Here is a 24,573-nt window from a genome sequence, read left to right as displayed (position 1 = left end):
AGAAGTCCCCTTATGTCCCCTTATAAAGATCTGTCCATTCGAACATACCCTAATCCTTCTGTTAGTCCTAAATTAATTATGTCAGACAGGCTAAGCAGAATTACTAACTTGAAGCATCTATGCGTTAATGATGCATTCCCCCCTTTCAAGGGTTAGGACAGGTTAGGAAGAAGGTTCATATTGTCATCATTCAGAACAACCCAGATTACAAAGAAACTACTGATCTCAAAGACAACCTCTTGTAGTGTGTGTGGAGGGGGTGTGCTGACTCAGGTTTAAATGGATTAAATGATATATGTTTTCTATATTAGACAATCACATTAAAATCTGGAACTCAGATGGGGATATGGATTTGTGTTAGGTGGGAAGATCGGATCAGTGTATTACTCCAGGAAGCCTGAAGATCAGCGGGACAGTATTTCAGAACTGATTCCTGTGATAGCAGCAATCCCATTGCTGTCTGTGAAAAAGACCAATGGAAATATTTAAAGTGGAAACCATTGGCATGTTGGAGGATGATGTACAAAAGGAATTTGTGAACTACCTGAGGATAATAGTGAGGGGAAAGGAATGGATCTGGAAAGCAGCAGACACTTCATGTTGCTCCAGGAGAAGTGGGGCCTGGTTGTGTAGATGTCAGGTTTTACACAGCACACGGTCAGCCTGTGGTTTCACCCTGGATGAAGGATCTCCGAATCGTACCATTCACATCACTGGATGGGATTCTCAGGAGCCATGTTGTCTGCTTGGAGAGGAAGGTTTGTGTTATAGCTAATGAGAAGCAGCACAAACAACCACACACAGAGACCCACACACACATTCTCTGTCTGTCTCACACACACTCAGACAACCTCTCCACACCCACACACATTTACACACACTTCCACACTCAGGGACACACCCGCACTCATACAAACAGACACATGAGGACACATCCTGTCCTATAAGGTGAACAACAATGACCATAGTGAGTAATACTGGGGATAAAGTATTGGTGCCTATGAAGAACTACTGTTTTGGCACATTCAAGTCAACATCACCCTCCATAGCCTGTGAGCGGTTTTGAACATCCAATCTCACCCCTTTCTCTGAACATTAAATCTACATTGAACAAAATCTGGGACAGAGGCTACAACACAATTAGAACAATGAGCTGTCTATTGCCAGCTTTGTTGACAGTGGGAGGTTGTAAAATTTCAGAACAACATCCTGGATAATTACAGCCTCTAATTTCCTCTTGGAATGACTGAAAATGTCAACTCCTCTCATGTTGATGGTCTGTTTTATGAGAGAATTCTGTGACAGGTCACATGCAAAAATAATATAATGTTATTTTGACTCTGTATCCAATATTCCCCTGTGTTTGTTCATTACTGCCCCAATGTCCTGAGACATGTTCCTATGTTCAAAAGGAACTAATTTGTGTTAGCAATATTAAAAAAGACTCAATACACCATGTGTTTAACACAAATCTGATTCATCTGATTTTTATACAGAATATAAACCCCTATAACTGGGCTGGAGTTCATTAACATTAGCAGAAACAGACCCCAATGAACATGGTTCAGACCTGGATGTGATTCACAGCAAAATCCAATCACTTGTTAATTGTGAACTCGCTGGTGTTTCAGCAGGTTAGCAACTGAGTGAATCCCTTCCCACACTCAGAGCAGCTGAATGGCCTCTCTCCAGTGTGAATTCGCTGGTGTACAGTGAGTTGAGATGACCACCTGAACCCAGTCCCACAGTGAGAGCACCTGAACTGTCTCTCGTCAGTGTGAACATGTTGATGGGACATCAGTTCACTGGAATTTTAAAGCACTTCTCGCAGTCTGGGCATTTAAAAGGCCACTCGGCAGTGTGAATTTGTTGATGTGTCTGTAGGTGGGATGACTGAGTAAATCTCTTGCCACACTCGGAGCAGCTGAACAACTTCTCTCCAGTCTGAACCTGCTGGTGTCTCACAAGGTTGTTTGAATGGGTGAATCTTTTCCCACACATGGAGCAGCTGAATGGCCTCCCCTCAGTGTGAGTTTGTTCGTGTCTCAGCAGGCTGGATAACTGAGTGAATCCCTTCCCACACTCCGTACAGGTGAATGGCCTCTCCCCAGTGTGAATGTGCTGGTGTATGGTGAGTTCTGATAAATATATGCTTTCTTTACCACCTGATCCATCTGTCCTGCCACCTTCAGGGACCTGTGGACATGGACTCCGAGGTCTCTCACTTCCTCTACCCCTCCCAATATTCTCCTGTTTATTGTGTATTCTCCAGCTTTGTTTGCCCTCCCCAAATGCATTAGCATGAATTATCTTTCTGTTTTCCAGCTGATTTAAAGTTGCAGATTTTGCTCCAAAGGTTAAATTGGGATTGATATTCAAAGTTAACTATTTAACTGCAGCAACAACTTCAACTGGGAGTCAGTGAATTAAGAGGAAAGATCCCAGACAGCGGTTCTTCGAGGTACACTGCAGGCCCGACAGCTCAATCAGCTCCACTCTCAGCTCAGGAGAGCTCAACAACTCCACATTCTGTCCACAGGGGAGATCTCCTGGTGCAGTGGGACCAACATTCGTGCTTTAACTAACACCCCACCAAAAAAAAACTGGATTAATCAGTTAGTCTGATTGCTGTTTGTGGAATCTTACTGTGCACAAACTGGCTGTCATGAAACAGAAACAACTTGTATTTATATAATACCTTTAATGTAACAAAACGTGCCAAGATCCTTCACAGGACTTTCATAAAGAAACATTTGACATCGAGTCACATGGGTCGATATTAGGGTAAATAGACAGAACCTTGATTGGAGAGGCAGATATAAACAAGCCTCTTTAATCAGGAGAGAGAGGTGGAGGGGTTTAGGGAGGAAATTCCGGAACTTAGCACCGAGGCACGGCCACCGATGGTGGAGTAATTAAAATCAGGGATGCTAAAGAGTACAGAATGAGATAGGACACACCATCTCAGTGGGTGTGCGACTGGGAGTTAGAGATAGGGAGGGACGTGGCCATGCAGGGATTTGTTAACAAGGTTACGAATTTTAAAATTGAGGCATTGCTTGAACAGGTGCCAATTTAGGTCAATGACTACAGGGGTGAAGGGTGAAGGGGACTTGGCCTGATAAAGCTCACGGACAGCAGAGTTTGGATGACCTCATGTTTTTGTGTGGGGACGGGATGAATGTGAGGGGCCAGCTAGGAATGTATTGGGATTATCAAGTTTAAAGGTAACACGGACATGGATGAGGGTTTGAGCAGCAGATGAGCTGGGGTGAGGTGGAGACAGGCGACGTTATGGAGATTGAAATATCTGGTATTAGTGATGGTGTGGATATGTGGTCAGAAACTCATCTTGGGGTCAAATAAAAGACCTAGATTGTGAACAGTGTGTTTCAGCCTCAGACAGTTCCCAGGGAGAGGGATGGACTCGGTAGTTAGGGAATGGAATTTGTAGTGGTGACCGAAGACAATGGCTTTGGTCTTCCCAATTTTTAATTGGAGGAAATTTCTGCTCATCCAGTGCTGGATGTGGGATAAGCAGTTTGATAATTTAGTAACAGTGGAGGAATGGAGAGGGATGGTGGTGAGGTAGAGCTGGATGTTGTCAGTGTACATGTGAAAACTAACACGGTGCTTTTGGATGATGTTGTCTAGTGATGGCATGGAGATGAGAAATAGGAGTGGCCAAGGATAGATCCTTGGGGGACACCAAGTACAAGGACTTTGGAGAGGAAAGGGAGGTTGGAGATGGGGCGGTAGTTTGAAAAGATGGTCAGGTCAAGCGTTTATTTTTAGGATGGGTGATGATGATAGATTTGGTGATGAGAGGGACATTACCAGAAGAGAGAGAAACATTAACAATATCAGCTAACATGGGGAAGTTGGATAATCAGCAGTTTAGTGAGAATAAGGTCAAGGGAGCAGAGGGAGGGCCTCATGGACAAGATGAGCACTGAGAGGACATGAGGGGAGATGGGAGAGAAACTGGAGAAAGATGCGAGTTCAGGGCTCAGGCAAGAAGGAACCTTAGAGACAGTTTGGCCTAGTGGGAGAGTAGAAGGGAGGGAAGCAGCAGAGGCAGAGGCTTGTCTCAATCTTAGTAACAAAGAAGCTCCATGAGCTCCTCACACTTCTTGTTGGAGGTGACAGGGGAGAAGCAGAGTATTGGAGATATTAAAAAGATTCAACACACATTGTATTTCACACCAAGTTGATTTAATTGATTTGTATCAACAATATTAGCCTCTACAACAGGGCTGGAGTTTATTAACATCAGCAGAAACAGACCCCAATGAACATGGTTCTGTCCAGGATGTGATTAACTACAGTAATTGGATTTTGCTGTTACTTGTCAACTCGCTGGTGTCTCAGCTGCACAAATGACTGAGTGAATCACTTTCCACACACAGACCAGCTGACTGGTCTCTCCCCAGTGTGAACTCGGTGGTGTTTCAGTGGGTAGGTTCAATTAATGAATCCCTTCCTACAGTCAGGGCAAGTGAGCAGCCCCTTCCCCAGTGTGAATTCGCTGGTGTCTCAGCAGGTTGGATGACTGAGTGAATCCCTTCCCACACATGGAACAGGTGAACGGCCTCTCCCCGGTGTGACTGCGCTGATGTACAATGAGGTCAGATGATCGCCTGAACCCAGTCCTGCAGTGAGAGCACCTGAACGGTCTCTCGTCAGTGTGAACACGTTGATGCAAGATCAGGTCCTGGTAACTTTTATAGCACTTCCAGCAGACTGAGCATGTAAACTGTCTCTGGTCTGAGTAAACCAGCTGATGTCTCAGTAGGTGGGATGACCTAGTGAATCCCTTCCTACACTCAGAGCAGGTGTACGGCCTCTCCCCAGTGTGAACTCGCTGGTGTGTCAGCAGGTCGAATGATCGAGTGAATCCCTTGCCACATTTTGAGCAGGTGAATGGTCTCTCCCCATTGTGAATTTGCTGGTGTGTCTGCAGGATCGTTGAAGTAATGAATCCCATCCCACACACGGAGCAGGTGTACGGTCTCTCCCTAGTGTGAACTCTCTGGTGTGTCTGCAGGTTGGTTGAACTAATAAATCCCTTCCCACACTCGGAGCAGGTGTATGGTCTCTCCCCAGTGTGAACTCGCTGGTGTGCCAGCAGAGTGGATGACTGAGTAAATCCCTTCCCACACTTAGGGCAGGTGAATGGCTTCTCCCCAGTGTGAGTGCGTCGATGAGTTTCCAGGTCAGACGGGTAATTGAATCCCTTCCCACAGTCCCCGCACTACACGGTTTCTCCCCAGCGTGAGCAGCGCTTTCTGCTTCCATGTTCAAAGGCCGATAATATTCAGGTCCTGATGAATCAAGTGACTCTCTCAGGTCTTGGTGTGAGTTTCCTGACAGCAAATCCTCCCCTTCTAATACCCTGTGAAATTGATTTAAAACAGAAAAAAGGGAGTGAGAGAGAACCCACAAAAACACAAAGGCAGGTTGTGAAATTGAGCTGAATGAATCTGGGAATTTGTGGAGCCGGCACGAGGAAAAAGTGACCATGAAAACTGCTGGATTGTCTTAAAAACCCAACTGGTTCACTAATATCCTTCAGGGAAGGGAACCTGCCACCCAGTCTGGGCCTACACAAGATTCGGGCTTCTAGGGGAGGAGGGAGAAAAAGCGAGAGAGAAGTGAGAGATGCAGGAGAACTCTGAAAGAATCTCCCCAGCCCTCAACCTCCACCCACTAGAAGGGCCAGGGTAGCCGGTGTATGTGAACACCATCACCTCCAAGTTCCCCTTCAAGTCACACACCGTCCTGACTTGTCTGACATCCAGTACTGGATGAACAGAAATTTCCGCTATTTAAATATTGAGAAGAATGAAGCCAATGTCTTCAGCCCCCGTTACAAACTCCACTCCCGAGCCACCGACTCCATCCCTCTCCCTGACAACTGTCTGAGACTGAACCAGACTGTTCACAACCATGGTGAAATATTTCACCCCAAGATGAGCTTCCAACCACATATCCACATCATCACCAAGACCGCCTATTTCCACCTCAGTAACATCGCCCAACTCCACCCCAGTCTCAGCTCATCTGCTGCTGAAACTCTCATCCATTCCTCTGTTACCTCTAGACTGAACTATCCTAACACACTTCCAGCCAACCTCCCATATTCAACCTCCCTGTAATCTTGAGGTCATCCAAATCTCTGCTGCCCATGTGCTTACTCGCACCAAGTCTTGTTAACCCATCACCCCTGAGCTCACTGACCTACAAACGCTCCGGGTTAAGGAGAACCTAAATTATAAAATTCTCATCCTTATTTTAAAGGCTGTGTTTGCTGCCGTTGTGCAAGCGCAGTTGTGCTGTTTTATTCTGTCTTCATAGGGTTAATCTCTCCTCCTCCTCAGGCTCAGGTCACCACTGCAGACTCACCGTGAGGAAACGCAGACTGACCTGGTTACAGTGTCCATCAATCAGCCAATTCAGAACTCAGTCAACAGCAGAGAGCTTTGATTGTACAGTCCTAATCTCTAATGCTTTTTTTTAAATGCATGCTGTTCTTTGAAATGCCTTGGAAAGTTTTATTAAGTTAAAGGCACCATTTAAACACAAATTGTTGTTGTTGATTTGGACATATAGCACTGTTCCTTCATCACCACTGGGTGAATAACCTGTAACTCCTTACCTAACAGCATTGTGGGAGCACCTTCAACACATGGACTGCAGCGGTTCGAGAAGGTCATACATCATCTTCTCCACAGACAACTGGGGATAGGCAATATTTGCTGGTCTGGTTAGTGAAAGGGCAGGGGAGTGGGACTGGCTAATGTGCTCTTGCAGAGAGCCAGCATGGGCACAATGAGCTGAATGGCCTCCGTCTGTATTGTAATCATTCAGTGATTCAGTGACTGGTTGAGAAAGGACCTACAGTGGAGGCCAGGGACCAACTTCTGTAACCAACACCCACCCTGATACAAACCGGCTCTTAATTGGTCTGTCTGTGTTTCTAGACTCGGTTCTGCGAGCAACGCCTGCAATAAAATAATAGCAAAATACTGCAGCTGCTGGAAATCTGAAATAAAAAGAGAAAATGCTGGAAATACTCAGCAGGTCAGGCAATATCTGTGGAGCTAACATTTCAGGGTGTGCACAATGATTTAGGGCGAATAAAAATGGTGCAGAATTTGATGGTCAATATAAGCTCAGAAGTGGAAGAGAAATGGACTATAGCACAGGAAAAACAATTCCTGACTGTGAAAGATACTGTGGGAAGACAAAGCTGGTAAGACAGCTGGTCAGGGGATGGGTAGATGTGGAAACCTTGTTTGGACACAATCAGCAGAAGTAACAGTTAAGTGCCAAACACAGCTAAAGTGCATCCAGTATTAGAGACAGAGGAAGTTAGACAAAGGCAGAGAGGTGATCAGAGAGGGCAGAGGTGAAACAGAGCAAAAGATGGACATGGATTCAGATCCACAGTAAAGGAGCCACACTAGCCCCAGAGCGATGGAACCTCTAAAAGATAACAGAGGAGAGAACTAAAAGCTCCAAAATGTAGATGAATGGTCAAAAACACTCAACTCTGAAACAATTTCAGTTTTCAACTTTAAACTCTCCTGCAGGAGCCTGCAGCTAGAAAGATATCAGAAGCACTGGAGTCAGAGAAAAATCTCCCAGTTGAGGAAATACCCGGGGAGCGGGGTGATGTCACCGTGTAATTGTCGATGTGTGATGATGTCACTGTGTAATTGTCGATGTGTGATGATGTCACACACACGAACACAGAACATCTGGGTCTGTGCAAACCAGTGATCACCACACATTGTGAAGGATGGGAGGGTCCTTGAGAGGGGGCAGAGGAGATTTACCAGAATGGGTCGAGGGATGAGGGATTTTAGTTGCAAGGTTAGATTGGAGAAACTGGGATTGTTCTCCTTGGAGAAAAGTAGATGGAGGGAAGATTTAACAAAAGGTGCACAAAATTATGAAAGGTTTACGTAAAGTAGGTAAAGAAAAGGTGTTCACAGTAGCAGATCGTGAAAGGATTATGGGTCACAGATTTAAGATTTTGGGTAAAATGTACAGGAGGTATGTGAGAAAGAAATGTTTGCACAATGAGTGGTAATGACCTGGAACTCAATGCATACAGTCAGAGGCCGATAGAATCCAGGCCCTGAATTTCTATCCTGGACTGAGTATGGCAGGTTTGGGAAACGGTTTGTACAGAGCATTAAAAAAGGATGATCCAGGTCCTGATGAATTGAGTGACTCTGTCAGATCTCAACCGTCTGTAAATGTTCCCCTTCTAACCCCCTGTAAAAGGAGTTTCCAAAATCCATCCCTGTCAGTCCAGGATAGAAATGCACAACATTCTCTCCTCTTGCTAGCTGGACCAGGATGACCGCGCATGCGCCCTGCTGCACATTGCCCCCTATAAAGATGGCGGCCGTTACCCCGGGCCTGGCGAAGGGAGAAATCCAGAATTTTTCGGCCCGTTCTCTGCAAACACAAGACCGGTACCTTGTTCTTTGGGATGTACGGCCTGCACTGTGTCTTTATGAAGCCTCCCTGCCCACTCCGCCGGCTCCATTCCTCCTCACACACCCACTAACTCTGTTAGTTTGCTCCACTCGACATTCTCTCACCCGCACTGAGTGGCTTCCGTCACAGACCAGTACTGCGCAAGCTCATGAAATGGGCCGCACTGCGCATGCTCCAAGCACACACCCTAATACGCATGTGTAGGGAGCTGCTGTTGTGAGGATAGGGCACATTCTGGCCCCTGTTGAAGGCTGGGTAATCAGGCTGCCATTGAGAGGTCGTTTTTTTGAATAGAAAATTATGTTTTGTGATCCGATGACGAACGAAGCCCAAGACCAATATATAAAATTATTCAGTCAATTGGTATGACAAACAAAGTGCATGGGTCCTCTGCCATAAAACTGTCCTGGGTGTAAATAACTGCAGTAAAATCCCCTACATTTAGATGTGAACTCACTGGAGTCTCAGTAGACGGTGTGAACAATTATTGTTTCTTCTCATACACAGAACATTTAAGCGCCGTCTTGTCAGTAAGGACATCACAAATCAGCCGGTGAACAATCCTTTCACAATGTCATTTACCCCTAAGTTCCAGGACCATTGTACATGGATTTGGGAGTTAAGCATGATTTTGGAGACGGAAGAGTGGTCGGAGATTGGATGAGAATTGCAAGGATGTCGGGGTCAAGGATGTACTCGTGGGAGGGAGAGAAGCAGCAGAGGCAGCTGATCGGATTGTCTCAATCTGAGTGACAAAGAAGCTCCATGAGCTCCTCACACTTGTTGGAGGTGTTGATGCAGTAGACAGGGGAGAGGGAGAGTCCAAAACAAGGACTAACTTGTGTTAGAGATGTTTTTAAAAATTCAACATCCTCTGTGTTTGACAGAATGTTGATTTATTTGATCTTTGTCCAGAATATTAACCTTATAACTGGGCTGGAGTTTATTAACATCAGCTGAAACAGACCCCAATGGGTATAGTTCATTCTTGTATATTATTAACAGCAAAATCCAATCACTGTAGTTCGCTGTGAACTCGTTGGTGTCTCGGCAGGTGGGATGAATGAATGCGTATCTTCCCACACTCAGTGCAGGTGTACAGCCTCTCCCCAGCGAGAGAGCGCTTGTGTAGAGAGAGGTGGGATGATTGCCTGAACCCAGTCCCATAAAGAAGGCATCTGAACGGTCTCTCATCAGTATGAATACATTGCTGGTGGATCAGTTCCTGAGAACTTGTAAAGCACTTCCCACAGTCTTGAAATTTAAAAGCTCTCTTTGATGTGCAATCAGGTTGGATAAATTAATGAATCTCTTTCCACACAGCGCAGATGAATGGCCTCTCCCCAGTGAGAATTCGCTGGTGTGTCTGCAGGTGGGATAACGGAGTGAATCCCTTCTGACACTTTAAGCAGGTCAATGGCCTCTCCCCAGTGTGAATGCTCCGATGAGTTTCCAATTTCGATGGGTAAATGAATCCCTTCCCAGTGTCAACATTTGCACAACTGCTTTCAGTTGTGACTGCATTTATGTTTTGACCAGGCCAGATGATCGGCTGAAACCTCATCCACATGCAGAACACTGTGAATGGTGCGTTCTTTTCCCATTTTCAAAATCCCACAATTCTCTGCGGCCAAGAAACCGCTCTGTCCAATAGAGACGCCCTCTGAAGAAGGGTCATACAGACTGGAAACTGCTGTCAGGCGTCGCAAGGGCCAAGGGGAATAAAAATTCATTCACAAATGTTCCAAAAAGAGATACATTATAATCGCCAGGAAAGGCTAAACACCCTGAAGCTCTTTTCTCTGGAAAAGAGAAGGCTAAGAGATGACCTGATAGAAATAGGATAAAGAATGGAGTTGGAAGCTCAGGAATGAAAACAATGGCTTCTATCTTCCCAAAATTTAATTGGAGAAAATTTCTGCACATCCACAAACAGTCTGATAATTTAACAAAAGTGGAGAAGTGGAGAGAGGTGGTGGTGAGGTAGAGCTGGGCACTGTCAGTGTACACGTGATAACTGACACTGTGTTTTCAGATGATGTCGCTGTGGGGAGAATGTTGATGAGAAATAAAAGGAAGCCAAGGCTGGGTCCTCTGGGGACACCAGAGGTAACTGTGGGAGTGGGAAGGGAAGACATTCCAAGCGATTCTTTGACTATGATTAGATAGAGAAGAATGGAACCAGGAGAGAGCAGCCCCACCCAGCTGGACGACAGTGGAGAAGTGTTGGAGCATAATGGTGTGGTCAACCTTGTCAAAGGCTGCAGGCAGGTCGAGAAGAGATAGTTTACCTTTATCACAGTCACATAGGATGTCATTGGTGGCTTTGATCTGAGCTGTTTCAGTGCAGTTGCGGGGCAGAAAGCTGATTGGAGGGATTCAGACAGGGAGTTCTGGGAAAGATGGAGACGGATTTGGGAGGTGTGAACACTTTTCAAGAGTTCAGAGAGGAACTGGGGATTGAAGATGGGTCAATACTTTGCAAGGACAGTAGAGTTAAGTAATTGTTTTTTGAGGAAAGTGTGATGATTTGAAGGAGAGAGGGATAGTACCAGAAGAATGAGTACTGTGAACAATATCAGTGAACATGGGGAAGTTGGGGGATCAGCAGTTTAGTGGGAATAGGGTCGATGGAGCAGGAGGTGTGTCTCATGGACAAGATGACCACTGAGAGGGCAGGAAGGGAGATGGGGGAGAAGCTAATGAAAGATGTGGGTTCACGGCTTGGACAAGGTGGAACATTATAGAGGCAGTTTGTCCCAGTGGGCTAGTGGAAGGGAGGGAAGCAGCAGCGGCAGCTAATCGGATTGTCTCAATCTTAGTGACAAAGAAGCTCCATGAGCTCCTTACACTTGTTGTTAGAGGTGAGGATGGAGGAGAGAGGGGAGAGGGAGAGCCCTTCCAGAGAAACTAACTTGTGTTAGAGATAATAACAAGACTCAATATGCTATATTTAACACAAATATATTTTATTTGTCCTTATCCAGAATATTAGCCCCAATAACTGGGCTAGAGTTTATTAACATCAGCAGAAACAGACTACAATGAACAAGGTTCAGTCCTGGATGTGATTAACAGCAACATCCTGTTTGTTATTTGTGAACTCGCTGGTGTCTCATCAGTTGGGATGACCAGGTGAATCCCTTCCCACACTTGGAGCAGCTGAACGGCCTCTCCTCAGTGTGAATTCGCTGGTGCTTCAGGACGTCAGAGGACACAGTGAATCCCTTCCCACATACAGGACAGATGAACGGCCTCTCTCCAGTATGAATTCGCTGATGTCTCAGCAAGTGGGATGACTGTGTGAAGCCCTTCCCACAGTGGGAGCAGGTGAACTGTCTCTCCACAGTGTGAATTCGCTGGTGTCTCAACAGATCGGATAAATTAACGAATCCCTTCTCACACTCGGAGCAGATAAATGGTCTCTCCCCAGTGTGAACTCGCAGGTGTGTCAGCAGGTTGGATAACTGAGTGAATCGCTTCCCGCACTCGGAGCAGGTGAACGGCCTCTCTCCAGAGTGAACTCTCTGGTGTATCAGCAGGTTTGATGACTGAGTGAATCTCTTCCCACACTCGGAGCAGGTGAACGGTCTCTCCCCAGAGTGAACTCTCTGGTGTTTCAGCAGGGTGGATGACTGACTGAATCCCTTCCCACACTCGGAGCAGGTAAATGGTCTCTCACCAGTGTGAACTCGCTGGTGTGTCTGCAGGTTGGATAACTGAGTGAATGCCTTCCCACACTCGGAGCAGGTAAATGGCCTCTCCCCAGTGTGAACTCTCTGGTGTGTCAGCAGGTTGGATAACTGAATGAATCCCTTCCCACACTCGGAGCAGGTAAATGGCATCCCCCCAGAGTGAATTCGCTGGTGCCTCAGCAGGCTGGATGCCCAAGTGAATCCCTTTCCACACTCGGAGCAGGTGAACGGCCTCTCTTCAGTGTGAATGAGCTGGTGTCTCAGGAGGGTGGATGAATCAATAAATCCCTTCATACATACAGAACAAGTGAAAGGCCTCTCCCCAGTGTGTGTGCGCTGGTGAGTATCCAGCCTGGATGGATAATTGAATCCTTTTCCACAGTCTCCACATTTCCATGGTTTCTCCCCACTGTAACTGCATTTATGTTTTGACAGGCCAGATAATCGGCTGAAGCCTCGTCCACACAGAGAACACATGTACGGTTTCTCCCCACGGTGAACGGTGCTTTTTCCTTCCATGTTCAAAATCCGATGAAATTCAGGTTATGACTGATTGTGCGACACCGTTAGATTCTGATGAAACATTGGGTTTCCCAATTGAAAATCCTGGGGAAATAGTTTAAATAGACAAAAGTGAATGAGAGAGAAACCACAATATCACAAAAACAGGTTGTGAAATTGAGCTGAATGAATCTGGTAATTTGTGGGGCCAGTACCAGGAAAAAGTGACCATGAAAACTGCTGGATTGTTATAAAAACCCAACTGGTTCACTAATGTCTCTCAGGGAAGGGAACCTGCCAACTGGTCAGGGACTATACAAAACACCAGCATCTACTGGGGGAAATAGAGAGGGAGATGGGAGAGGCAGGGGGTGAAGGATAGGGGTTTTATGCATCTACAATTCTACCAACATCTCCCAAACCCTAACCCTCCATCCCCTAGAAGGACCAGGGTAGATGTATGTGAACACCATCACCTCCAAGTTCCCCTCCAAGTCACACACCATCCTGACTTGTTTAACATCCAGTGTTGGATGAACAGAAATTTCCTCCATTTAAATATTGGGAAGATTGAAGCCATTGTCTTCAGTCCCTGCTACAAACTCCACTCCCTAACCATCAATGCCATCCATCTCTCTGACAACTCTGAGGCTGAGCCAAACTGTTCACAATCTTAGTGTCATATTTCACCCTAAGCTGAGCTTCTGACTACATATCACTAAGACCATCTATTTCCACCTCAGTAACTTTGCCTGCCAATAAAATAATAGCAAAATACTGCAGCTGCTGGAAATCTGAAATAAAAAGAGAAAATGCTGGAAATACACAGCAGGTCAGGCAGTATCTGTGGAGAGAGAAACAGAGTTAACATTTCAGGGGTGCAGAATGAACTACAGGGAACAAAAATGATACAGAAGCTGATGATCAATATAAGCTCAGGGGTAGAAGAGAGATGCACTATATCGCAGGAAAAACAACTCCTGACTATGAAAGACATGGTGGGAAGCTATAGCTGGTAAGCCAGCAGCACATGGTCAGGGCAGCAGTTGGCAGAAGTAACCGTAAAATCCTAAACAGAGCTAAAATACACCCACTATTAGAGACAGAGAAAGTTAGACAACAGCAGAGAGGTGATCAGGGAGGGCAGAGGTGAAACAGAGCAATGGATAGACACAGAATCAGATCCACAGTAAAGGAGTCACACCAGCCGCAGAGCTGTCGGACCTCACACGGATAACAGAGGACTAAAAGCTCCAAATTGTAGATGAATTGTCAAAACTACTCACCTGTGAAACAATTTAACTCTTTTCAGCTTTGGAAACTCCTGCCGGAGAATGTAGCTGGAAAGATATCAGAAGCACTGAAGTCAGAGAAAAATCTCCCAGTTGAGGAAATACCCTGGGAGCGGGGTGATGTCACCGCGCAATTGTCGGCGTGTGCTGATGTCACAGTGTAATTATCGATGTGTGCTGATGTCACAGTGTAATTGTCGATGTGTGATGACATCACAGACATGGACACAGAACATCTGGGTTTGTGTAAACCACTGATCACAACACATTATGAAGGATGAGAGGGTCCTTAAGAGGGTGCAGAGGAGACTTACCAGAGTGGTTCAACGGGTGAAGGATTTTAGATTAGTTTGGAAAAACTGGTGTTGTTTTCCTTGGAGCAAAGTAGATTGAGGGGAAATTTGATAGAGGTATACAAGTTAATGATTGGTTTACATAAGGTAGTTAAAGAAAAGCTGTTCACATTATCTGATCATAAAAGGGTTATGGGACACAGATTTAAGTTAAGAAGCAAGATTTACAGGAGGGGTGTGAGCAAAAATTTTACACAATGAGTGATAATGACCTGAAACTCATTACTTACTCTCAAAGGTTGATGAATCGAGTGAGTCTGTCAGATCTTGATCTGATGTTTGGTTTGAGTTTCCCGTCTGCAAATCCTTCCCATGTGATATCCTATGAAAAGATTGCAAAACAATCAATCACTGTCAGTCCAGGACAGAAATTGAGAAATATTTCTCTTGGTTTGAGTTTGTTGTGTGTAAATCCTCCCCTTCTAAACCCCTGGAAAAGGAGTTTCCAAAATCCATCCCTGTCAGTCCAGGATATTCACAACATTCTGTCCTCCTGCTACCTGGACCAGGATGACCGCGCATGCGCTCTGCTGCACAGCCGCGTCCCCGGGCCGAGCAGAGGGAGACCCAGCCATATCCGGTCTGTTCGCTGCAAACGCGGGGCCTGTAGTTTCTGATTAAGGCTCTGCGGGCTGCACCAAGTGTTTATAAAACCTCCCTGCCCACTCCGCTGGCTCCATTCCTCCCGCACACCCACTAACTCTGTTATTTTGCTCCAGTCGCCATTTTCTCACCCACTCTGCCACTCGACTCACAGGACAGCACTGCGCATGCTCAGCCAAGAGCCCGCAATGCGCAGGTGCGAATCAGACACCGCCATGCGCATGCGTACGACCCTGGCGCTCTGGATAGGGCACATTCTGTCCCGCATTGAATGCTGGGTGGGAGGACGTAATTGCATATCCAATAAATTTTTATGATCCGATGGTAATTGCAGCTTTATGGTCAAGGTTTAAATTATACAATCAATTGATACGATAAATTGTATCGGCCTCTACCATGCTTCTATCCTGGGTGTAATTAACAACAAAACAAACCCCTACAGTTAGATGTGAATTCACTGGATTCTTCGCATTTGAAGTGAAGAAGTGATTTCTCCTTCCATACACCAAACATTTAAACTCCGTCTTGTCAGTAAGAATGCGCCTATTGCGGAGCAAATCCTTTGAACTTTTATAGCTGGATTGTTCACTGGTGGCCAAACTGAGTAAATGCCTTCACACGCAAGAAATCTCTAAATTTTCTCCATCAGATGTGACTGTTGCTGTGTCAACTAATCAGATGATCGAGTAAACCTTTTTCCATAATTAGCTGCTGAATGATGTTTTCACAGTGTGACTTTACCTAGGCGTGTCCAGCACAGACTTGGATTTCTAATCCTCTGGCAATGGGCTCTACATTCTCTTCTGAAGAAAAAAATGAAAGGCGATGCTGTAAATCTGAAATAAAAACAGAACTTCGAATTATAAACAGGTCTGGTAGCGTCTGAGGAGAGACATAGTTTAATTCCCATATTTTCTGAGTATTTCCATCATTTTCTGCTTTTATATTTGATTAAAGACGTTGCTTCTGAATTGGACATTGGATTTCCTGGTGACCAACTTTTATTTATTCTTGTCTATCCGTAAGTGGAAGCATCTTCCAAACCCTTTCGGAATATTAAAGGCTTCGATCAGGTCATGCCTCACCCTGTTTTCTAGAGAAAACCTGTTTAATCAATTCAATCTTTGTTGAATGTTAAAACTTTTCAGTTCTAACATCAATCCAGTAAATCTTTATTGTTGCCGGGTCTTAAGGAGTTGAGTTACAGGGAAAGATTAAACAGATTAGGACTTTATTCCTTGGAGCGTAGAAGAATGAGGGGAGATTTGATAGAAGTTAACAAAATTGTGAGGGGAAAAGGCAGAGTAGATGCGAGTAGGCTCTTTCCACTTAGATTAGGAGAAATAAACACGAGAGGACATGGCTTTAGGTTGAAAGGGGAAAGGTTTAGGGGGAACATTAGGGGGAACTTCTTCACTCAGAGAGTGGTTAGAGTGTGGAACGAGCTACCATCTGACCTGGTAAATGCGGGCTCACTCTTAAGTTTTAAGAATAAATTAGATAGATACATAGATGGGATAGGTCTGGAGGGCTATGGACTAGGTGCAGGTCAATGGGACTAGTGGAATAATATTTCTGCACAGACTAGAAGGGTCGAATGGCCTGTTTTCTGTGCTGTAGTGTTCTATGGTTCTACCTTCTCCAGTGCTAGATTCATCTTATAATATGGAGACGGAGCTAATCTGAGTATCAAACTGATAATTGCCCCCAAATACCTGTAAATTGGAAGGATCAGCATTGCAGTGGGCGAGAGGAACATGGTTCCAAGCTGTTATTCACCAACCTCTATTTCGGCCATTTTCCCATCTACAGAACTTAAAATGAAATGAACACACCCAATAAAAAGATTTAGAAAGTTGGTGTTACTTTTGTTCGTGACTCGTTCCCTCGGGTATTCAGTAAATGCTGCTCGGAGGTTAGGGACCGGGATATAATCTACCTGCGTTTCCTTGAGCCTGTGTTCGGTGAATTGGGAAGTTTGGCCCGGGTTGGAGTATCTTGTGTTCCAGGGATGGGCAGTAACCCGCTCATTCAAGCTGCAGTTGCTGCTTTCTGCTGGCAGCGGGTGATTGGAGAGTGCGGGGCCGGAATATTGCTGCTTTTCTGCTTTTCCCTGTCTCACTCACTGTGGAGCTGAGGAAGAGAGAATAATTGATGGGTTTGTTTGAATCCAATAATTCTATAGATTTCGAATGGGCTCGATGCCGGCCTAAATGTTTTTTTCATTATATTGCGGATTAATATTCGTGAACATTGACCAGGACACATGGCTGTGAGATCAAGCACCTCCTCGTTTTTCTCAGTCGAAATATACAATCTAATATCTTTTGCTGTACAACCTGTTACAGAGATTGTTATAGAAAAGAGGGAAAGGTTTGCTACAGCTATACAAAGCCCTGGTTAGATCACACCTGGAGGACTGTGTATAGTTCTGGGAGCGGCCCCTTTTAAGGATCAATATTTCCCTTGAAAGTTCCAGAGGAGCCGCATTGATGAGGTTGGTGGGTTTTGGAAATTGGAAGTTGTACATCCGCAGCTTGTGGCAGTATTTCACCTCACTGTTCACTTCATGTTCATGTCTAACACACTCGATGCTGTTATTGGCTGAACGAGACTTCTGTGTTTTAACTAAACATGCTATTATTTTGTAGGAAGAACGACGAGAGACTGTAAATTCCAGGGTTCTAGAGAAAAGGTCAGGTAATGGCAATGATAGGATGGGCAGAAGGCCCACTTTCCCTGCTGTAACCATTCTATGATTTTAAACAAATAATATTAGCATGTTAGCAAGTTCTGTAGTTGTGGCCCAGTGTTTAAGGTGAATGGGCTTAAAATCCATTGGGGCCTCCCGATGTAGGTTTGAATCTTGCTGACTGTTCTTCTCGTTATTTCTGCTTGTCTGTAGAATTAATTCTAATTCAAATAGAAGAAAAAACATCCAAACAAATCCATTTCTGTGTCAGTCTTCTGCAAGTCTCCAGTCGGATATGAAACAAAAACTGAGCCAAGTTGGTGACATCTTGTTTTATGGGCGTTTGTTTCTCCTTAGGCCTCTGTCACACTCGATGTATCCGTCTGTGTGTGTTCCTCTGTATGTGCCAATGTGCTTCAGTTCCCCAAGGGGTTGAACACATTTTACCAGCACAAACTTTATTTAATTTAGTTGTGCAACTTCATTTTAAAATGTTACAAGGAAAAACTCTCATGGTAAAAGGTGCAAGAGGAGTTTGTCTATTTCTCTGTCTGTTAAACTGCAACAACAATTTATATTTATAAAGCGCCTTTAACCTAATGAAACGCCACAAGGTGTTCCCCAGGATCATTATATAACAAAGTGTGACACCGAGTCACATATTCGGTCAGATGACTAACAGCTCTGTCAAAGGCGAAGAACTGTATTAAAGGAGGAAGCTATCGATTTCATGTTCCAGATAACAGCAATGGTTCTTCTCGTTGGCTCATAGTGTTCAACCTGAACAGACCATTTGGTCAGAGAAATTTATCTCTGGTGAAAGGAATCGGGAATGAAAAAATGCCAAAATCAGCCTTCATGAGCCAAATTTCCAGCCCTGTTAGCATCTTCCCTGATGGCCGACTGGTTAGGGTTCAGCACTTTCACTGCTGCACCTCAGGTTTGATTCCCTGTCAGGAAATTGAGATTTACTGCCCTTGGGCGAACTGTTAAAACCAATGTTATTGTCTTCCTGGCTGAAAGCAACACAGAACATCTCTGTCAGAGTTAGGGGAGTGAGAGTTAAAGTTTCACGTCAGAGCTGGAAATGTCACACGTGCAACAAGTCAAGAACAGATGCAGAGGGCGTGAAAATGAAAGAGAAGGGCTGTGATGGGTTACAAAGCACTGATTATAGAGCTGGTGGTGCACAGCAGAATATTATTCCTGTGTTACCCATGTTACTTGCAGATCTAATTTCCTGATTTATTACAGTGCCCAACATTACCACTGCAGTTTGGTGACCAATAAACAACTCGCACCAATGTTTGCTGCCTCTTGCTGTTTCTTAGCTCCACCAAAATTGATTCTACATCTTGATCCTTCAACCTATGACCCTCTCTCTTGAATGTATCGATCTTGTCGTTATTAACTGTGCGACTCCGCCTCCTTTCTCTTTTTGCCCATCCTTCCTAAATTACGAACACCCTCGAATATTCACATCAATCACACTGCTCTTTGAAAGCAGCACACAGGGCCGAATGGCCTCTTTATTTGCTGTAACTTTCTGTCATTTTGTGTTTCCTAACACCCCGGTTGCATCTCTCTAAGTTATTATGGCATTTCATAACTCAATCTAGCGAGATGTACATCTTGTCCTTTTATCCAACACTTTGAATTCCAGACACTAAACAGATTAGGAACTGAATTTGAAACCAGACTAGTACAACTGCAGAAATGATATGAACCATTCACTTGAGTTTCAAACACGCAGTGCCTGCACATGAGCATGTACCTTCTTGTATATCTACTGAACAAAATAAGCTCATTCCGATTCTTCACATTGAAAATCAGTTCAAAATAATTTCAAAGTTTAACAACATACACAAGAATGTGGATAATTGATATTGTGCACATTCCTATAATCAGTGTCTGGGACAATCAGGTCCTGTGAACCCTTCTCGTGTCTTACATTCCCATTCCCTGCTTTCCAGGGAAAGATTGGGTTCATAAACTGGATGGGTGGGTAGTCCCTGGCTAAGTCAGCCCTCTTCCAGAGAGTATATAAGAGTTATTGCTGGGACAGCAGATTTTCGTCCCTACTGCCATTAGTGATGATCACAAGATTTTTTATTGAAAACAAATTTCACCATTTGCCATGGTGAGATTTGATCCCCAGAATCCCAAACCAGTGAAAGTACCACTGTGCCACAGCCTCCTACAAAGGTAAACGCGTGTAGAATTTGATGTGTGTCAGTCACTTTCAGTGATGAATTTCTGCCGCGTGTTCCCTTGTCAGTTTCACAGAAGCCGCAGTGATGAGGTTAGTGGGTTTTGGAAATTGAAAGTTCTACATGAGCAGCTTGAACAGCGAGTCGAACAAGTGCCAGCTCAAATCGAATTGTACGGTTTGTGTGCGGTGTTTCATTTTAACAGGAAGGACGAGGAGAGACAGATTCAAGATAAATTGCTGTGAGGAAAAAGACGGGGGTTATGGAATGAGTTAAATTGCTCTTCCAGAGAGCCGGCACGGACAAGAATGTTCTCCTTCTCTGCTGTAGCCATCCATGATTTCATACTAACAACATCACCCTGTGCATTGAGTCAGTCGTGGTGACTGAGTAGCGAAGGCGATGGAGTCCAAATCCATTGGGGTTTCCCGCTTCTCATTATTCCTGGTTTTAACTCTGTGTTTACAGAGTTAATTATCGGTTAGATTGAATCAAGTCCATCCAAACACTCGGGCGTTTTCCTATTTCCGTTCATTCACGAAAATATTCACGAAACTTACAGTCAGAAGTGGAACAAAAACGGAGCCAGGTTGGTGTCAGGTTTGCTTTCTGGGTGTTTGTCTCTCCTTAGAAACAAACCCTTGTCCTCTGTCACTCTTGGTGTCGATGTCTGTGTGTGTTCCTGTGTGTGTGTCAATGTGGTTCAGTTCATCATTTTTACCACCCAAACATTGTTTACGATAGTTTTGTGGCTTCAGATTAAGATAGTCCAGAGAAAACAAAAGCGCTGTTTTAAAAGATGCAAGAGGACATTTCTTTCTGTTTCTTTTTGGGTGGAGACTGTTCAGCTACTAAATGCCCGGATGTTACAAAGCGGATAATGATTGAAGTTTTCACATGATCTTATGAAGTAGCTGAGAATAGGCCGAATGGCCTATTCCTGATCATATTTTTCCCACACTCTAATTCAGAGCCGATGCCGGTCAAGGCAATGGTTGTTTCTGCTCTAAATGTGGTACTGAGTCACCGAGTGGGCTAAGATGCTGGCCGAGGCTTTCCTGCTTTGGGCTCCAGTCCCGCGGCTGCTAAACTTTCCAGTGCTTTGTTGTTTGAGACGCTTCCAAAAAATCCTCCGTGCGGCCAGGGGACGGCTGACCTGTGAAGTGTTGCATTTTGGTTGGGGGAATGGGGAGAGGTGGTTGGGGCAATGGCACAGACTGAAAATCTTTTTTCTCTGTTACTCCCTGTCTCCATTCTATCATTTTATACAAACAATAGCGAACTTTCACTAGGTATTGTGGCGAATTGGTTAAACTGATGGACTGGAAATTGGCTGGAGTTTTCTCACGCAGGTTTGACCCCGGTTGTTTATGCTTCTTATCATTCCTGATTTTAACTGACGGTCTGTGGAATTAATTATCGGTTAAGTTGAATAAAAAACATCCAAATACCCCGTGTGTCTTATTTCTGATCATCTGCAAACATTCACTAAATTCGCAGTGTGAAATGGAAGAGTAATTGACCACTCCTGGTCAACCAATCACAGCTGCTCTTTGACAGCAGCACGCCAGGCCGAGTGGCCTCTTTCTTTGCTGTAACTTTCTATAATTTTATGTTTCCCAACACCACGGATGCACTTTCCCAGTCATTCTGCCATTTTATAACCAATTCTGTCGAAATGTACTTTGTTACTTTGTGTCCTGTCCTTCTGAAGTCAAGACCCGGAGTGAAATCAGTGATAAGTTTTCTTGTCATTTCTAACGGGAGATTTGGACCCAGACCAGTTGAATGAGAGTTTAAATGGTGCCAACCCTTCACTGTAGCTCGTTGTGTTTTTGAGTGGAGATGATTTCTGTTACAAAGTGCAGGATGATCTGATAAACTGACAGAGCAGGTTTGAGGTTCCGAATGATCTATTCCTACTCTGAAACAAAACCAAAAAATGCTGGAAAAACTCAGCAGGTCTGACAGCATCTGTGGAGAGAAAGACAGGGTTAACGTTTCGAGTCCACATGACTCTTCTTCAGAACTAAAGGGAAGTAGGACTTCATATTTCTACTTCCCTTTAGCTCTGAAGAAGAGTCATACGGATTCGAAACGTTAATTCTGTCTTTCTCTTCACAGATGCTGTCAGACCTGCTGAGTTTTTCCAGCATTTTTTGCTTTTGTTTAAGATTTCCAGCATCCGCAGTATTTTGCCTATTCCTAATCTATAGTTTTTGTTCTATTTCAGTGCCAAAACTTGTGAAGGAAGCGGTTCATAAATTTCGTCCAGCGAGGCTGAGCGAGCCAAGGCGCTGGCTTAAAGTATGCACGAAATCGTGAGTTCGCCTCCCACCGCTGCTCAACATTTAGCAGCCCCATTAGGACAAGCAGATGCCACCTCATATTGACAGAGAGAACGAGGAGAGTTGCTGTGGGGGAAAGGTCGGGTGTGGTACTACAGTAGTTGAGTTGCTCTTCCATAGAGACGACATGCTGAATGACCGTCTGATGTAGCCGTCTGTGATTTTATACAAACAGCAGTGACGTCATTATCGGCCCTGTGTTGAAGGCTGAGTGGATATGGGGATGGAATTGGAATCCTGTGGGGTCTCCTCACAGAGGTACAAATCCTACCGTCTCCAGTTCTCATCATTCCTGATTTTAATAAGGTGCCCATGGAATTAATTATTGGATAAACGGAATCAAAACGACGCAAACATTCCCGTGGTTTCTTCTTTCCGTTGGTCTGTGTGTGTCGATGTGGTTCAGTTCCCCGAGGGAATGGGCACATTTTTAACAGAACAAACTTTATTCACATTAGTTGTGCAACTTCAGATCAAAAAAATATCGGGGTGAAAGTTGGAAGAGGAGCTTGTCTCCTTCTCTATATGCCCCATTACAACAACAGCTTATATTTAGATAGCATCTTTAACGTAATAAAACCTCCAAAGGTGGTTGACATGATCATTATGTAACAGAGTCTGACACTGACACACATATTGAGATGTTGGGCCAGGTGAACAAAAGCTTGGTCAAAGAGATAGGTTTTACGGAGCGCCTTAAAGGAGGAAAGAGAGGTCGAGGTGGAGGGAGGGAATTCCAGAGCTTGGGGCCTCGGTAACTGAAACCTCGGTCACCAATGGTGGAGCGATTCTGATTGGGAACGTACAACAGGCCAGGATTAGAGGGGCACAGATATTTCAGAGGCTTCTGGGGTTCGAGGAGATCTCAGAGATAGGGAGGGGCGAGAACAACGGGAGATTTGAACACAAGGATACACAAAGTTTGAAGTAAATGCATTCTTTGACAGGGAACCAATGTAGGTCAACGAGTAGAGGGTGATAGGGGAATGGGACTTGCTGTGAGTGAAGACACGGACAGCAGTTTTGGATTACCTCAATTTACGGAGGGGAGAATGTCCACTTACATTCCAGAACTGACATTCTGCTGGATCAGCACTGCCCTGTTTCCAAGACCAATATTGATCCTTTATAAGGTGCCGTTCCCAGAACTATACACAATCCTCCAGGTGTGATCTAACCAGGGCTTTGTATAGCTGTAGCAAAACTTTCCCTCTTTTCTATAACAGCCTCTGTAACAGGCTGTACAATAAGGGGAATTACATTGTATATATCGACTGAGATGCTTGGTCAGAATAAACTTCATTTAAATATTGAATAGGAAATCAATTGCATAAATAAATATTCCTCTTCATTTCTAAGACAACATATGAATCCCCAGTCCAACTCTCCGTGTCATTGGGTCAGGGAAACTTTGTTAATTTTCACACACTGTGCATGGACACTGCAGAAGCTCCTTTCAATATTGTTTTCCTTAACTCAGAGTTTTCAAAAAGGAATTCATAATTATTTGACATGGAAAAAAAACCTGCAGGGTTCTGAAGGAAAAGAATGATATTGGAACTAAGTGGTTAGCTCTTTGAAGAAAGCACAAACCCGATGGGTCGAATGGCCTCCTAATGCGCTGTGTCAGTTTACAATTAGATCAATTTCTCTGCAGCATTCCAAAATGCCCCGCCCCAATTTTATACCTGTGAAACAGGATCTTGCAGTGCAGCAGGTCTACACAGTTTGAAATTCTATACAAGTCCCTTTGGCATTTTCTCGCAAATTGTTTCTGTGGTGCATCGCCAGCGATGCCCACGTCCCATAAATGAATAAAAATACAAATAGTAGTTATCACATTCGCTTCACATGCACAAGGTCACTGGTTCAAAAGCTGGTAGAGACATTATCAAAACTGAATCATCTAATTGCGGGAAGTTGCACAATTCCCGTTTGTTGCTAAACAATAACTGAATATATTATGTCACAGCCATGTATCATTGGCACTTCCCCAGGCTTTGAATGATTTTCTCCAAAAGGCACAGTTATGAGAAAGAGACAAAAATGAGACGAATTACAGTGAGATAGTTCGCACATGTGTGAAGTGTTGAATGACCTGCTGATGTGCTGTGACATTTTATGATTCTAATTTCAGATCAATTTCTCTGCCGCATGGCTATGTTTTTCAGCCAAACTGGACTTCCACAAACCAGGGTTCGGGCGTGCAGTAAGACTGCAGGGTTTGATATACTAAGTCACTCTCTGTGGTTCTGTCCATTGTTTCTGTAGTGTAGTGGTTATCAAGTACATGCAAAAGGCCCACTGTCTGGAAATGGGTAGAAACATTATCGAGATTTACACATCTAAGTGTGAGGGAAAGTTC

The 24,573-nt window shown here is 44.5% G+C and overlaps 2 protein-coding genes across 2 annotated transcripts in view; one reads left to right on the top strand and one right to left on the bottom strand.

The window, feature by feature from the left end:
- Nucleotides 1-24,573, top strand: part of LOC144698553 (uncharacterized) — an 81,443-nt gene that overhangs the window by 8,170 nt on the left and 48,700 nt on the right. The gene's annotated exons all lie outside the window — the stretch shown is intronic.
- LOC144698554 (uncharacterized) lies at nucleotides 7,567-14,930 on the bottom strand. The gene is made up of 3 exons (XM_078570488.1): nucleotides 14,856-14,930; nucleotides 11,721-12,329; nucleotides 7,567-7,605 (listed from the first exon to the last, which is right to left on the bottom strand). Exons 1-3 carry the CDS (start codon nucleotides 14,928-14,930, stop codon nucleotides 7,567-7,569), a joined length of 723 nt encoding a protein of 240 aa, XP_078426614.1.

The sequence above is a fragment of the Cetorhinus maximus genome, chromosome 23 (assembly GCF_964194155.1).
Source record: "Cetorhinus maximus chromosome 23, sCetMax3.hap1.1, whole genome shotgun sequence".
Classification (NCBI taxonomy): Eukaryota; Metazoa; Chordata; class Chondrichthyes; order Lamniformes; family Cetorhinidae; genus Cetorhinus; species Cetorhinus maximus.
Note: the sequence above shows the minus strand (reverse complement) of the source record. Positions and strands in the feature narration are given on the sequence as shown.